General features: G+C 46.3%; 1 protein-coding gene across 1 annotated transcript; it reads right to left on the bottom strand.

Annotated features, from left to right (window-relative positions):
• Positions 1-35: 35 nt before the first annotated feature.
• Positions 36-14,889, bottom strand: ptprna (protein tyrosine phosphatase receptor type Na). The gene is made up of 23 exons (XM_068746241.1): positions 14,811-14,889; positions 11,743-11,793; positions 8,783-8,893; positions 8,326-8,437; positions 8,000-8,141; positions 7,676-7,862; positions 7,428-7,589; positions 7,184-7,309; positions 6,823-6,854; positions 6,486-6,742; positions 6,306-6,392; positions 6,101-6,180; positions 5,939-6,003; positions 4,696-4,905; positions 4,155-4,415; positions 3,910-4,057; positions 3,469-3,542; positions 3,291-3,368; positions 3,003-3,122; positions 2,175-2,341; positions 978-1,031; positions 790-854; positions 36-332 (listed from the first exon to the last, which is right to left on the bottom strand). Exons 1-23 carry the CDS (start codon positions 14,887-14,889, stop codon positions 244-246), a joined length of 2,757 nt encoding a protein of 918 aa, XP_068602342.1. The 3' UTR covers positions 36-243.
• Positions 14,890-15,479: the final 590 nt, after the last annotated feature.

Genomic DNA, 15,479 nt, shown 5'->3' with positions numbered 1-15,479 from the left:
TGGTTAGACGTACGCTAAACGACTGCATCATAAGGGAGGATTCATTTCTGTATGGCGCCGTAGGTCTTCGCTCACTGCGGCAGGGCTTTCAAGATGGCGTTCACCTCCTCTGCTACTGCCGTTAGCGCAAACTCAAACTGGTCCTAATCACAGAGAGAGAGAGAGGAAGATGAGTAAATGGTGTGAGAGGGAGAGATGGAGGTGGGACAGAAGGAAGAGGTGGACACTGACGGGCTTCCACCTCTAGACTGACGGTACCTTGGTGCGGACCAAGCCGGGCCGCTGGTCTCTGATGTGCTCCAGGGAGGCGGCGATGTCGATCTCCTTCACGCCTGACAACAAAGCAAACAGGATTACTGACGGCGGACTCACTGCTGTGTGTGTGTGTGTGTGTGTGTGTGTGTGTGAGAGGTTCTGATCCAGTTCTGACCTTAAAAAAAGTCTCAACTTTCAAATGGACAGCGAAAGAAAACATGAATTTATTGAAATGCTCTTTTCTTTAACCCATAAAGTGTTATTAATTCAGCAACTGAACCAAATAGAAAAAAAAATCCTTATTTATAAGGAAAGATTCACTTCATGCCTCTTAATTTAATTTATCTGTGTGTAATGTTAAACAAATACAACGACCCCTGCTTCCTCCTTCTGTCAATTCATTTATGATAGCTTCAAATGGCAAAATAAAATTATGGGGGAAAAAAAAGTTAGATATGATTTGATTGTGGATATGGACAGTTCACCTGTCAAAGGTAAACTGGTATCCTATGTGTGTGTGTGTGTGTGTGTCACCTTTGGCCATGCGGTTCAGCACCATGTCAATGAGGATGTACGTTCCAGTCCTGCTTGTGCCGTCACTATTAAAGAGGGACAACAGACTCTAAACGTTTTACCTGACTCTGCTACGAAAACACAAAACTGGTCACCATCTGGGTTCACTCATGGTGTTTGACAGAAATAGTTTTTTTGTTTTTTTTTACCTGCAGTGAACAATGATCGGACAGGAACGACCTCTGTAGCATTTATTCACCTTCCTGAAAAGCAGGAAAAGGGGGAAGCAGAGAAAGGAAGGAACACAGAACAGAAGACAGGCCCCCATTATAAATGATTCATCACAGATTGTGACTAAGCTCATCTGCAGAGTCTCTGACATAACCACAGGTCGTCATCGCTTTACAGTTCCATTTGTTTGTATTTCTATAGCGCCGGATCACAACAGAAAGTTATCTCAAGGCACTTCACAGGTGTAGCAGGGAAAGACAGAGCCCAACCAATCACAGCTGGCCCTCCGAGGGATCGGTCATAAGTCGGCCCATGTTCAAATACCGGAAGTATATCACGCTGTAAATGATACTATCAATGAGAGAGGTAATTTCCCCTCGGTAGAGTTCGCGAGTGAGACCGCAGAAGCTGTCGAACACTCGCTTTCCGGTATGTCGTTAAAAAACACGTCGTAAGTCGACTACTACCTGTAATGAGAAAATAAAGGCGTGCGACACAACTACTAGCGTGTCTCCAGATCAGGCTCGGCGTCTTATCGGTTGTGCGTTCATTAAAAGCAGTGAGAGGAAAGCAGAACGCGATGGAAAAAGAATGAAGACTGGAAAGACACATTTGACGGACGGTGAGAATGTCGTGACGGGAGGAGACAGAATCAGCGCAGCGCGGTGGGAAGACAGCGAGAGGGTGACGAGGACGACACAGAGTCGCTGTCCCTCCTGCAGTAGCCAGTCACACCTGCCAATGCTCATTTTTGTGACTATGCAACTGGAGCCAGAGTACTAGCTGCAAACCACAAAAATGACACTGGGAGATGTTAAAAATACAAACCTATGAAGCTGCACACTGGGAGAGAGAGAGAGAGAGAGAGAGAGAGAGAGAGAGAGAGAGAGCTAAGATGATGGAAGAGGTATGAAATGCACAGCATTGAGGTTTTATCTGATTTCACACCATGCATAATAACAGGGAAGCTCGGACAAAGCGAAAACAAAAATGTTGACGATTTAAGGCTTTTGATTGGTTGGTGTAGCAGTGAGTCATCACAACTCTGCCCACGCTGCACCACGTCTGCTCCTATTTGTGTTCCATGATGGACATGGTTCTTTTTGCCCCTCTTTAAACCAATGCCACACATGTGGAATACGTGTGAGGGCACATACGTGTGTTTTTTTTTTTACCTGCGGAAGTCGAGCAGCGGACGGGTGGAGGTGGGGATGCCGTCGGCCGGCCAGCTCAGCAGGTGAAACTGGGTCAAGGTTCTGGTTTCCTGCGTCTGGACGTTCTTCAGGTAGAAGCTACGCACCAGGAAGTCCTTGCACCAGATGTGCTCCGAAACCAGGTTCACCTGGGGGGGGGAGGAGACAGAGCGTTGACTGATGTGGACAAGAAAGGACGAACTGGAAGAAAACCTTTTATAAAAGCCAAAAAACAGACAATTCAACTTCGATTTAGGAGCTGCAAGAGAGCCCATATTTTACTTTGCACATATCCTGTACATGGACTGTTCAGCATATACAACACAGGTACTATATCTGTGTTCTGTGATAAATGTGAGGTAATGTGCAGTGACCTTGTTTGGACACTAGGGGAAGACAGATCCGTGGATCGTCATACAAAATGGAAAAATAATTTTAAATGGAATAATCAAGCTTTGGCATCTGTTTCAAGTCGGCTGTAAATGGTGATGCATTCACTGCCGGTCCGTGCAATGTTCACCGATGCTAGTGCACAATGGCTTTGTCGTTTCACACCAGCTCACAGTCAAAACAGAAAACTGGCGTTCAATGTGACGTAGCAGGAAGAGAAGTGGACCAAAGTTTTATTTTTACGTGGCTTTGAATTTACTTTCTAGTTTTTTTTTTTTTCTTTTGCATTCAATACATTTATATACTGTATTTAGAATTCTAAATGAATTAGCAATTTGAATTCATTAATATTTCATATATTCTGCATTTTTGCTGCAGGGCAGAAAGAGAGTGGCGTGAGTGATTGAGGTGGAAACGAACCTCATAGATGTGGTAGAGCGATGAACCCTCATCAGGCCAGTATCTCTCACTCTGCTTCTCTCCATCTTCCACCAGAGCTGTCATCATCACGATCACCGTGCAGCCGTTCTCCCACACCATCTGTGGATGAGAGAGAGAGACGCACGCCTGGTTGTTAGATCTTACATAAATTAGTCACATCAATTAAGCAGCAAGGCAGATATTATGCACTAATTAATGGTCAAATGACTTCCAGTCTTTTAATTTGCTGCTGAGAAGAAACGGGGGGAGAAGACAGAAACATCTGACCTGCCAGAAATCGGCGACAGTGTGAGCAAGAGGTCCTTGTGTGGCGATGTAAGCCGGTTGGCGAGGGTCGTGATCGACCTATGGGCGAGAATAAAAGGGACTCACGGATCAGAGCGAACCGCTAACAAGAGCAATCATTACTCTGCAAATGTTCTGAACTATCTGGGGGGGTACTTACAATGATGCTGGCATTGATGTAGTCTTGTTTGCATGCATTTGCTTCAGACTTCAGCTTCACCAGAGCATGATCGTCTGTAAAAGGAAAACGTCACACAATAGATGAAAGAAATCACCGTAGTCGCTACTTTCACCAGCAGCATAGCAAAATGCTCGATTAACCTCTGCTGTGTATGCGTTGACTAAAGTTTTCATGTTCCCGGTTCTCGTGGCGCCTCTGATTTTAAGATGCTTTAAGACAACGCAAATCATCTGAAGGCCAACCGAGGTTGAATACTTTCTTTACTTTGAACTTTCCCCTATATGTCTTTCTCTAGATTCCCATCTGTGCGATCCTTCAGTACAGTCGCTGCCCGAGTAAATGTACTTAGTTACATTCACCCACTGTCTATACAGGAGAGGAGAGCGGCGATCAAACAGGGCGATGCCCTGATCAACTAACAGGGGAGGGATCCAGCGTGCCGGTTCTTGTCCACGTTGCTCGGGCTCTGAGCCACGGCGATTGAACTGGGATCCGCCTGGTAGGAACACAAGGCCTCCCACTCCTTCTGGAGTCTGTCCTTATTGCGCAGGTGATCCTCCATGTACGCCTGGCGGAGGGATGAAAGGAGCACAAGCAGAGCGCAGGACGTCGCACATCATCATCATCATCACTCTGCTCAGACACCAAGAGGACTGCGCCCTCACCAGGATCATGTGGCCAGTCGAGATGTCCATGTTCGACTGGGCGGGCTCTTCGCTCCAGGATGGGGTGGAGCTGTGGGTGGAGGAGGGGCTGTGCTGGGGGCCGTCACTGAACTGGGAGGAGACGCTGCTGACGCGGGATGTGTCGGTGCCCCTTCGACCGCCGGCGCCGGGGGCCGCGGCGGACCCCGCCACGCTCCCGCCCCCGACGCAGTCCTGACGGCACAGCGAGGATTTGGACGCCATGTGCTGCCGACACAGCTCCTGGGTTGTAGAGAGGGAGTGATAGCAACAAGAGGACTTTTCATAATGGCAGATCCAGATTGATTCTTCTTCTGCATAGAATGTCTTTCTTCTTCGATAAATATTTTGAATGAATGTATTCTGTATTATTGTGTCAGTGATGTAATGGCGCCAAGTCTCCAACTGTAAAATGCCTTTTTTTGACCGTACACAATTGGGTTTCTTAAAAAATCACACTCCCTTATGAAATGGAGATAAACCTCAGGTGGATTTCTCACGCCACAGACCTGAATCTCCTCACCTGGTAGTCAAAATGTGTCTCTGCCCCTCCCTCTGGTGCCAGGCCAAGCTTGCCATTGGCTACTTGCTGGGTGTGGTGCCTGAGACAAGCTACGGCCATGGCGAATACCAGCACGCCACCTACGACCGCCATGGAAACGAGAGTGACGACTGTCTCGCTGGAGCCCTCAGAAACCCTGGTCGCCTGAGGGAGACCCCGGGCATCCGTCCTCTGGAAGACAGAGAGCATCTTTTAAACGTACGTATTAGTTCTAGCACAGTTTTTATAACCAGTGCTTCATAGCTGTTGTTGCTATTAATCGTTGTTGTTTGTTTATTTGGCTCCGCCCTGTTTTATAATCCTTTTTAGAATCGATGGGGTTAAGAAAGAAGTTAATACAGAATTAGTGATGAGAATAAAAGATAGGTAGATAAAAAATAAATAACAGACAAGCAAAAAACATATAAGGAGCAAAATAAAGTAGAAAATTACGAGATACAACATTTAAGTAATGTTATTATTCAAAATGAATAATAGATGGGTTTTTAGTCTACGTTTTAATCGGACCAACCAGAATCAAAGTTAATCATTACATGCAGTCAGGGACTCTCTCGCTGTTAGCGTAAAAGACGAAATAATGAGGTCGGTGACAACTGGCGCTGTTGCCATAGCGTCTGGCTTCAAGGAGCCACACACTGATGTGGGATGGAGGGTGAAGGAGATGAAACACCATGGCAACAAGTAGTGAAATAGTGATTGTCATGAGACGTCGCCTTTCTGAGTCACGCCGGCCAGTTTCATCCCAGGTCGTGCACGGCGCCGCACATTTAGCACAGCAACGCCGCTAAACAGCTTGTCTTCATGGCATCTGATAAATAAATACAACCTGATTATGATCCCAAAGATTAAAAAAAAAACATCTGGACAAAGAATCCAACATATGTTACGTTATTTTTTGCACTACGTTGGAAGCAATTTCCGAATAGAGAATTATTTCATTTTGTTCAAGGTCATTTATTAATTTTGTCAACGCTACATTTCCAGCCAATCAGAGAAGAGCACGTGAGGTGCAAAATACAAAATGCACAACCTCTTGTTTAGGACTCCACATCTGTACGCTTACGCACGGAACTGTTTTATAGCTACTAAAGTGAGCAGCTTGTGACGTAATCCTGCCCGAAGCGAGACGCCGCGAGAATAAGACGGATCGTCAAAGCTACTGATCCAGGAAACGCATCTGAAATAAGAACACAGTGATCGATACCTCTCCCACGCCGGTCTGTATGATCTTCAGGCCCGTCTCAGACTCCAGGAAGTTCTTCTCAGATACTGTCGTGGTGAAAACACACAACAAAAGCATTTTGTTGCCGGACGGCAAGGAGAATCTCGGTGACATCATATTTGTGCGTCTGTCCTTGAGCCTCACCGGCTCGAGCGGCGACCGCCGCAGCCGTCGTGTTGTGTTCGTTCTGACGGATGCGGAACGTCAACGCGGGACCCACCGCACTGGCAGCACGAAGCCGCAGACACACACACACACACACACACACACACATGGTTCAGAGTGAAACAGAAAAAGGTGCGAGTCTGCCACACACACACACACACACACACAGGTAAGGGCGTGTTACCTGACGTTGATGAAGCTGCTGGTCGTCAGGTGGATCTTATCCGCCAGCAGCTCCAACAGCTTCACGCCATCGTACAAACTCAGAGGACTAGAGGACGGGGAGACAAATGTCACCTTTAACATTCTTTGTGGCAATTAGCGAAAACTTTGAAAGCGATGCACTTAAAATCGAGCGCTCCACCTCTGGTTGGTGACGATGTACCCGTACTCCTCCTTGGCCCCCGCGGCTTCAGCCAGCGGCGGCCCCCGCTCCTTCAGGCCCTGTCCAGCTTCGGCGGGGGCCGCCTGCGGGGGGCTGAGGCTGGCGCTCGAGGCTGGAGGTGTTGCTGCTGCCGGCGCTGAGGCGGAGGCCGGGGCGGGAGCGGCGTCAGGGGGCTGCGGAGGAGCGACGGGCTTCTCGGGTTTACGAGAGACGCTGTCCGTTTTAAACAGCTGCATCTGCGAGAGAGAAGACGCTGCCGGTGAAAAGAACGGCGAGGGATTCTCGGGATGGATGCCGACAACGGATGCTGACGCACCTCTTTGAGGGTCACGAGGTCTTTCTCCGGATCTGTGTGAAGAGGGATAATTGATTGAGAAAGGTCAGGCTTTATTTAGCTTTATGGTATTTATAAAGGTTTTTATTGATAAATCGTGTACTTTTAAAATACATTTGCTACATTCTACTAACATGACAAAAATGAAATGAAAATAAAAGAATCATTTAAAGAGGTGAGAAATAAAGGCAGGCAGCAGCTTTCATCCTTAAAACCCCCACATAAATAAAACGCTCAATATTATTGCTTTATAATCTTCCCTTATACCTAAAAAATAAAATCAGACATTCTGACAGAGAGAGAGAGCGAGAGAGCGAGAGAGCGAGAGAGGTGATGGCTGCACCTGCTTTGTCTTGGGCCTGCAGCAGCTGCAGGATGAGGGCCAGCTTGTAGACCTGCTCTTGACTCAGCTCTCTGGGGTCGACCCCGTACCTCCGCAGGGCGCCGGACATCCTCTGGAGCAAACCGCCTAACAAAGGGTGTCATTGTCTCATCGCCATCCCCAGAGAGATGAGATGGATCTGCCCGCATGATGTGTGTGTGACTTGTATCACGTAAATCCACTTTAAATAATTCTATACACTCACTATTTCCATTTCCAGATAGAGTGCCAAAATCCTGATGAACGTTTATATTCTGCGCCCGCGGTCGCTGCTGCCCGGCTGCAGTACCAAGTCTCTCCTCTAGGTTGTAGTCTTCCACATAGTTGAGCGGCATCTCCAGCTCTAGGTCCTCATAATAGGGTTGACCTGTTCATAGTTCAGCAAAGCAAAGTCTGGCTATCACGTGTCTGATAGTATAAAACGAGCCTCAAGTCTACATGTTTGTTTTGCACCTGCAGGCGCGACGGGAGCCGCCGCTCGGTGGCGATGTGACGGCTGTGCAGACGACAGGTAGAGAGAAAGGGCTTCCTGTAGCAGCTGCCTGTCACGCTCGCGCTCCCTCTGATTGGCCTGGGACCTTGAGGAGGGGCGGGCATATCCTCCTCCTCCTGCACCGCTCATTGGTGCAGGAGGAGGATGCTGAAATGAGAAGAGATTGCATCGATTCATGTCTATATTCCATACAAATTCAGAATGAATTAAAGAATTAGAGCATTGTAGCTCGTCTCAGTAGCCACGCCTCCTTTTGGAGGGTAGCGATGCGTGCGTTTCTGTACCTGGTGGAATGTGTACGGGTCGATGGAAGCTGTCTGCATGTGCAGTTGGGACTGAGGAGGCTCAACAATCATGTAGTCCACATAGTTCCTGCTGGGAGGGGCGGAGCCTGACTTGTGGTGCTGAGTTGTGCGCTGTTTGGACCTGGCAACCGCGAGAAAAACAAACAAAAAGCAACAACAACAAAGGTTGGGGTGGATACAGAAAGTTATTCCACATGGAAATAAATAGAGATCTGATGATTATCATGAAAGGATGGATGTGACTCCTTGCTTGAACACATTTTATAAAATCTGTTTTTACATTACGGTCACTGGAGAGGACTCACTGGGACGAGTGCGAGGAAGAGGAGTTGGGCTTAAAGGGTTGGGTGGTATGGGGAACTCTCTTCAGCTCCTTTGACAAAATATACTGTGTGATGTCATCTTGCCAGGAAAGACCTGCACCAGCACAAAGAGAGCCATTAATGAAAGCCACAGGAGACAGAGGCCCGTCTGAGGCAGAGAGACACACTCTGTAATGGAGCTCCGCTCGCCACGGTTTTCTGTTCGGTACGTGACCAAACGCAAACTTCAGAATGACTATACAAGGAGCTGGAGGCCGTACCGGCTGGCAGGGTGCCAGTTCGTCCTACAGCCAGCCTGAAGCATGCCGTATAAACACGCTAACATTGTTCTTTTGCGCATGAGAACGTAGATTTAGAATTCTATTTAACTGAAAACTATTGAAATATCTCCTCTAGAAGTTTCAGCAATCAATAGCAATGACTGATATTATTCCATTACCCTGTAACATGAGCTGCTTGAGGACTTCTTGCATCCTCTTCAGAACAGGAATGGACACCTGGTACTGGACCTTGTCCTGCCTGGAGCCGAGACACTGGCCAAACAGCCCGTCTGGAGGGGACGCACACGGAGAGACACAATGTCAACACTCCTAACTTGACCTTGCTTTATCAGGACAGGCACATGAGACCGCTGACCCAAAGTCAAGCAACATTTGCTCATTCTACCATAGCATGCAAGATGCTGCATTAAAATGAACTCCATTAAACTACTGGCTCATTTGGACATTTGGACGCTGGCTTAAATGGATACTTCGATAGAGTTGAAAGATTTTTTTTATGCCATGAGAAAAAAACAATCTAAAAATCCTCATAGGAAGTATAGTGTGTGAGAGGACAAGGCCGCAATAGAGGGTTTAAAATGTTTCTTTATGTGCAGTGCAATTGTTCTTAAGAAATATATTTCAGGGTCCGACGGCAGTGAGAATTATTAAAGCACATTCCACACTCAAAGTTTTCTTTAGCTTTGCTGCTCACTTCCAAGAAGAGAATAAAAAATAACCAATAATATTAGTACTTGCTTCTTTTGTCTGAGCTGTTTTCAATCGCTCTTCTTCCAAACTAATACATTTTCCATTTGCAATGCATTAAAGTAATGCAGCTTATCAGGCCGAAATAAAGTCACGCCTCTTTAAAAAATGAACTCGGGGCCTCAACCTCGGCGTGCATGTGCTCATCCCTCCAGCATCAGACAGAAAGGAGTCGGAGGGAGGAGGGAGGGGGGAGGCGGGGGGGAGGCGGGGGGGGCAGCCGTCGACCACAAACACTGGCTTAAATGTGTTTCAGGGGCTGATGGAGAATCTGAAACTTTATTATGGAGCCATCGTGGTGCGAATGTCAAATCACTTCAATCAGGCCTGGCCCCGTTTTTCTGATGGCGAAATCCGAGCAAAAATGACATTTGAAAAGAAAATGATCGTCAGCCTGCGATGTGCTGGGAATAACGATGAAGTAGAGCACACTGATAAGGAGCACCGATGAGTCACCACACAGGCTAAATCTCACACGGCCCCAACCCTCCACACTGAAACGCAGACAGAACCAACGCATTAAAAAGCCACAGTTCCACATCGCCCAGGCGATTAGAGTTTCTTGTTAATGTGTTTTATGACTGATATGTTTTCGAGAGTTTTGGATCAGCTCTTCTATCGGGTATATTTTAGCAGATGGCATTAGATATCAGATATGCACAGAAGCTGCCTCGAGACATGTTTCCTCCTCATCGAATTACCGTCGCTGAGGATGTGGCATGATGGAGGAGGATATTGTGTTCTGGCAGTAAATGAGAGCGGTGACTGATAGAATCAGTGGCTTTTATTTCTGGTAGTGAAATGATGGAGAGATGCAGGAACACAAGGAGGAGGAATGGAGGATGGGGTTGAGATGTCTGCTGCTGGGTTATTTTTGACGTAAAGTAGTATCAAAGCTGGAGAGTATGTCAGAATAGCCGCACCCTTTTGTTCAAATATGGTTATTGGTGGCTCTGATTGATGGTGACGCTGGCCTTGATGCTGCAAAACGCTAATGAATCAACCAGTGGGTGTCGTCATGGCGCCCCCATCCCAACGTACCGCCACAAACAGGTCCGGGAACATAAACGCCACATATGACAGAGGAGGAAAATGAACCGGGTAGGATTCCTGCTCCAAATGGACAGACTGTGGAAAACTGCTGCATTGCTTTGGCTTGCATTAGGTAGAACAGGGGAAGCGAAAAGTGAATAAAGTATGGGCTGTGTCACAGTGTATATACTGGAGATATAAATAGTGGAATAAAGTAATAAACGTCATTATTACATGTAACAGTGTAAATTATGGCGTGCAAAATCAACCTTTAATTATACAGCAGCGGATAAATTATTGCAGCAACTGAAGCTGATCAATTTTTGTGCCAAAATAAGTAAATTACATATTACTTAAAGGGATATCAACTATTTTATTCAGTTTATCTCTGAATCCAAGCTGTGAGGAGCATTCCCTCTCCTTCCTGTAAAGGATCGTCTCCTCATCGCTCATTGAAAATATTACTGATAGTATTCTATTCAAAGTCCCGGTGCATCAACAAACAGATGGCTGCTGCTGCAAAAACAACAACATAAAAGTAATGAAGCTATGGAATGAATATTTGCTTTATAATTACATTAGAATTATTGGAGTGTCTGGAGATTTCCTATTGATTGTCTTTGTTTTGTGAAATCAAACAGCTTGTGTCTTAATCTCAACTCATCTATGTGACCTGGACGTAACCATGGAGATAAGAGGCGATGACGCTCTATGTGGACTGCATATTAAACATCCACAATCTGAAATAAAAAAATAAAATGCAGAGCTCTCGTTTCAGCGGCTCAGACTGGAAACCTTTGAGTGTGTCCGTCTCCCGTGGCGACCTCTCGGCCCCACAGATGTGCATAAATTAAACCCTGCGTCTGCTCCTGCTGCAAGTACATTCCATCATTCAGTATTCTGTGGTTAGTATTCTGTGTGTGTGTGTGTGTGTGTGTGTGTGTGTGTGTGCGTAAGGCCAATTTCCACAGAGAAGTGCGTAAATGAGTGTCTGACTCATCGCTTGTGTTAGCACAACAACTGTGGGGGTGTTTGACTTTGCCGTGATGTCAGTGTTGCCATGGAAACAACAAGGCAGAGGAGGGGCTCGGATGAAAACGAGGGATAAGACAGAAGGGCAGGTGAGGGAGAGATGGATGGAAAAAAGAAGGGAAATGTGTTACGCTGCAGCTGATCAGGGATTTAATATCAGGTAGAGGTGCACAAAGGGTTAAGTAGTCTGGACCAAAAGTTTGTTTCAGGAGAGAGGATTGTGTATGCTTGTGTGTTTGTGTGTATACATGCATTCTGGACACGTGTGTGTGTGTGTGTGTGCGTGTGTGCGTGTGCTTGTACTCACCATCTGAGCAGAACTGTTCCCTTGTGCACAGTTTCACCTCAAACAGGCAACCTGAGGTGGAAAGACAAGAAGCGGGCTGAAAGGCAGTCACAGTAAAAGCTGTAAGAGGGAAGGGAGCGTCACCTCAGCGCACACACACACACGCACACACACACACACACGCACACACACACGCACACACACACACGCACACACACACACACACACACACACACACACACACACACACACACACGGCCTTTATATTTACACGCTACCACCGTCAGAACCAACCTACGCTGCACTCATCATTTATAAAAACTCATAGAATGTGTGACTAACCACATCCCCGCGTTGCCGTTAGTACTTTCAGCCATTCCGTTTCCACTTCGTACTTTGTGGTGGCGAATAAAGAGCGAATCGCGACGTGGGAGGGAGCTGGGAGAATAGAATATAACACAATGTGCCCGAGCTTGTCCGTCTTTCTAGTTCATCTCTGCTTTTTTTTTTTTTGCTTGCAAAGGCAAACATGAAAACGTTTGTGTGTTTTTCTGTGCCGACCAGCAGGCGTGAAAATGGAGGCGCTGAGCGGATGGAGTGATGCAGCACTTTGAGCGAGTCTCATTTTCTTTCCTGTACGTCTTTGATGACTTTGAAATCCGAACTTTATTTTTTTATGAATGATGGGATTGCGTAATGATTTCTTTTTTTCTGTTAGCCCTAGAAACAGGTGCATCATCCCAGAGATCTGCTTCCCACTTTGCGGCAGGTTAAGTGAATTATTTTAAAACAGGCTCCAGACGAAACAGTCATGGATATGCCTGCTTGGTGCACAAATCCCACTCTGAGCCATCAAACCCTGATTGGCTGTCTCAAAGAAGGATGCGGGAGATGTTAAGCTTGTCGGGCTGGGAGCCGAATCAAAGAGCGGAACATGAAAGAAGCGAGGCGGGGACAAAGGGAAACGTTCGTCTGTCTGTCACGCTTCTTTTCTGGATTTCCGTCATTCAAATCTGAAAATGTATCCACCAAACATTGTACACACAATAATCAAGTACCAAGTAGTACTTTTTTGGTTATTGAGGGACTTTCATCTTTTGAATTATTGTTTCTGTTTCCATGGTTACAACTTAGGCTCACTCTCTAATGAAAGGTTTTTCAGGCAAAACTCACAACTACATTTTTCAAAGCTATGCATGCAAAAAGGGTGCCTTTTGATATTTTGGGGATTTGATTCAACTTGATTTTACAAATTGAATGTTCTTCTCTTTTCTTCTCTTCATTTCATCCGGAGTTAAAATTCTCAGGGATTCCTTCTCCACTTCTTTCTAGTGAAAGACACCGTTTTATCCACAGTGCGGGTCACTGGCGTTGCGGGAACATATCCCAACCGACTACGGGTGAGAGGCATGGATACACCCCGGAGGCGTCGCCAGAGCATCACGGGGTTGAATGAAATTGAAGTGAAAGAAGCCTCACGGTCGTTCACTCGGCCAATAATAAATATAACACGGGGTTTATTAGCTTAGCAGCATCTGCTAATGGACAAAATGCTTGTTGCACAGACAGGAAGCTTTTATAGCGTTCATGTGAAGACAGACTGACTCACATAAGGACTGATGAATAATCAAAGTATTAACAGACGGATCGATGCACGTGAAAAGAACACGTGAATGGATGAATGGATGAATGGATGCACACTGGCTTCTCTCCGCGCTGCTGAAATGTCACAGCTTCCAGAGTGGAATGATGTTTCATGGCAACCGATACAGAAACAGCAACATTGTAATAAGACTTTGCTTATTGGTAAGTATACACACTTTGCTTTGACTGTTAGCATTGATTTATGGATACATTTCAAGGTTTGTATACAAAGTAATAATATGGCAGCACAACATGGAGGCTGCGGAAACACCAATGAGCTTCTTGACATTTTATTTTATTTAACCTTTATTTAAGCCGATAATTCTGCTTGTCAATAACGACCTGGACCTAAGCTGCATGTTTTTGGTGTTGGGAGGAAGTCGGAGAACCCGGAGAGAACCCAGAGAGAACCCACGCAGACACGGGGAGAACATGCAAACTCCTCACAGAAAGACCACAAGCCGGATTCGAACCCGCGACCTTCTTGCTGTGAGGCATGTCCACTATATATACGATCCATAATCAACTCTATCTAGAGTAGACTGTCTAATTCCACGTACACGGCAAATCTGAAGTGACGTGAAATAAATAAAACTAAAATGACTATGAGTATATACAGCCTGCATGGGGGGGGGGGGGGGGGGGTCACCTCCTGTTGTGAGGCAGAAATTACTCACTGAATTCATTTCCTGCTTCACAAATCTCCAACGGCACATGTCAGAGAGTTTTTATGGATGTTTATCAAGCAGCCTTTGGGGAGACGTCACCTGTTGTACTGATTTATGATCACCCACTGAAGCCGTTCAGTAAATGAATCCATCCGTACTCATAATCATTAAGAATCACTCCAGTCGAATCGACTGCTGCTGCCATCAGTATCAATAATTTGAGCTCAATACCAGACGACTTGTCGTGTCGTCCTTCCTGCTGCCGGGTGGAATGCGATGGTTTTAAAATGCAGGGATTTCTTTACGTAGCTTGTTTTCTTTCAAAAAAAAAAAAAACAAATACATAAAATCTGAGGCATCCAACCTCCTGTATGTTTCTACTTCCCTTTTATTTATGCTATTTCATGTGTGAAACAAAATTATTTTTTCTCCGCTCCTTTCCAAAGGGGCATAAATAACGTCACGATGCCAACGTTGAAATAAGGTTGCATGCATGGATCTCAATGTTTGCATTTGACCTCGAGAAGACGAGAATAATCCCTGTGGAGTAGACTAAGATGTAATCTCTGTGAAGTCCCTGAACAGACCTTGCTTTCATCTCCAGAGGAGCCATCCTCTAATTTAAGATGAATGAAAGAGCTCCCCGAGGCAATCGAGACATGCGTAACTGTAATATTTAGGATTAATATATAAAGTCAATTACAGATGGAAGATATTCCAGGAGCATAAACACGATTCCCGGTTGAGACCTTGCTCTCATCACCAACTTCATCTCACCGTATTTTTCCGATCGTCCCGGCTGGCACAGGACGCTCAGGAGGAGCGCAGCTCGCCATGGATGGAGGAGGTGTTGCATGGTCCTCTGTTGCTCCGCAGCGGCGGAGGAGACGCTCAGAGACGGACGCGGAGCAGTTTGCTGCGGCCCAGGTTTAAATCCCCATCATGCTCAGAACGCGCGTCCCGGAGCCTCCATCGCGTCCCGAGGAAAAACATCAATTATTATGGGCTGGTAGAAACTCAGTCTCCTCGGTGAAAGGGCGGGGCGGGGATGATGGAGACGATGGGCGTGGTTTCATCCAAACCCTGGTCGGAGATCGATAGAAGCAGGACGCGCAACGTGGATTCTATTCTACCATGTGCGTAAATAACGTCCAGTGTGAAGAGGTCGCCTTTGCCGACCTGAGCTACGTCACCGGGGGGGGGGGGCCTCTATAAACGCCCTGCTTTAGGTATTTATAAAGGAGCTGCGACGCAGCCGCGCCATCATGTCGAACGCTGCAGCTATGAACAGTTATAACGCGTATTATAACGCGTCATCCCGAGCGACATTTGTTCTTCTCCGTCTGTCCGCTTGTTTTGTGAGATATGTGGGAAAAAAAAGTTTGATCAAATTGATCCAATGTGCACCGAAATAGTTTATTCCCTTAAATGAAATATTTTTTCGAA

The sequence above is a fragment of the Brachionichthys hirsutus genome, chromosome 12 (assembly GCF_040956055.1).
Source record: "Brachionichthys hirsutus isolate HB-005 chromosome 12, CSIRO-AGI_Bhir_v1, whole genome shotgun sequence".
Taxonomy (NCBI): domain Eukaryota; kingdom Metazoa; phylum Chordata; class Actinopteri; order Lophiiformes; family Brachionichthyidae; genus Brachionichthys; species Brachionichthys hirsutus.
The sequence above is the reverse complement of the archived record's forward strand: the minus strand, read 5'-3'. Positions and strand labels throughout refer to the sequence as shown.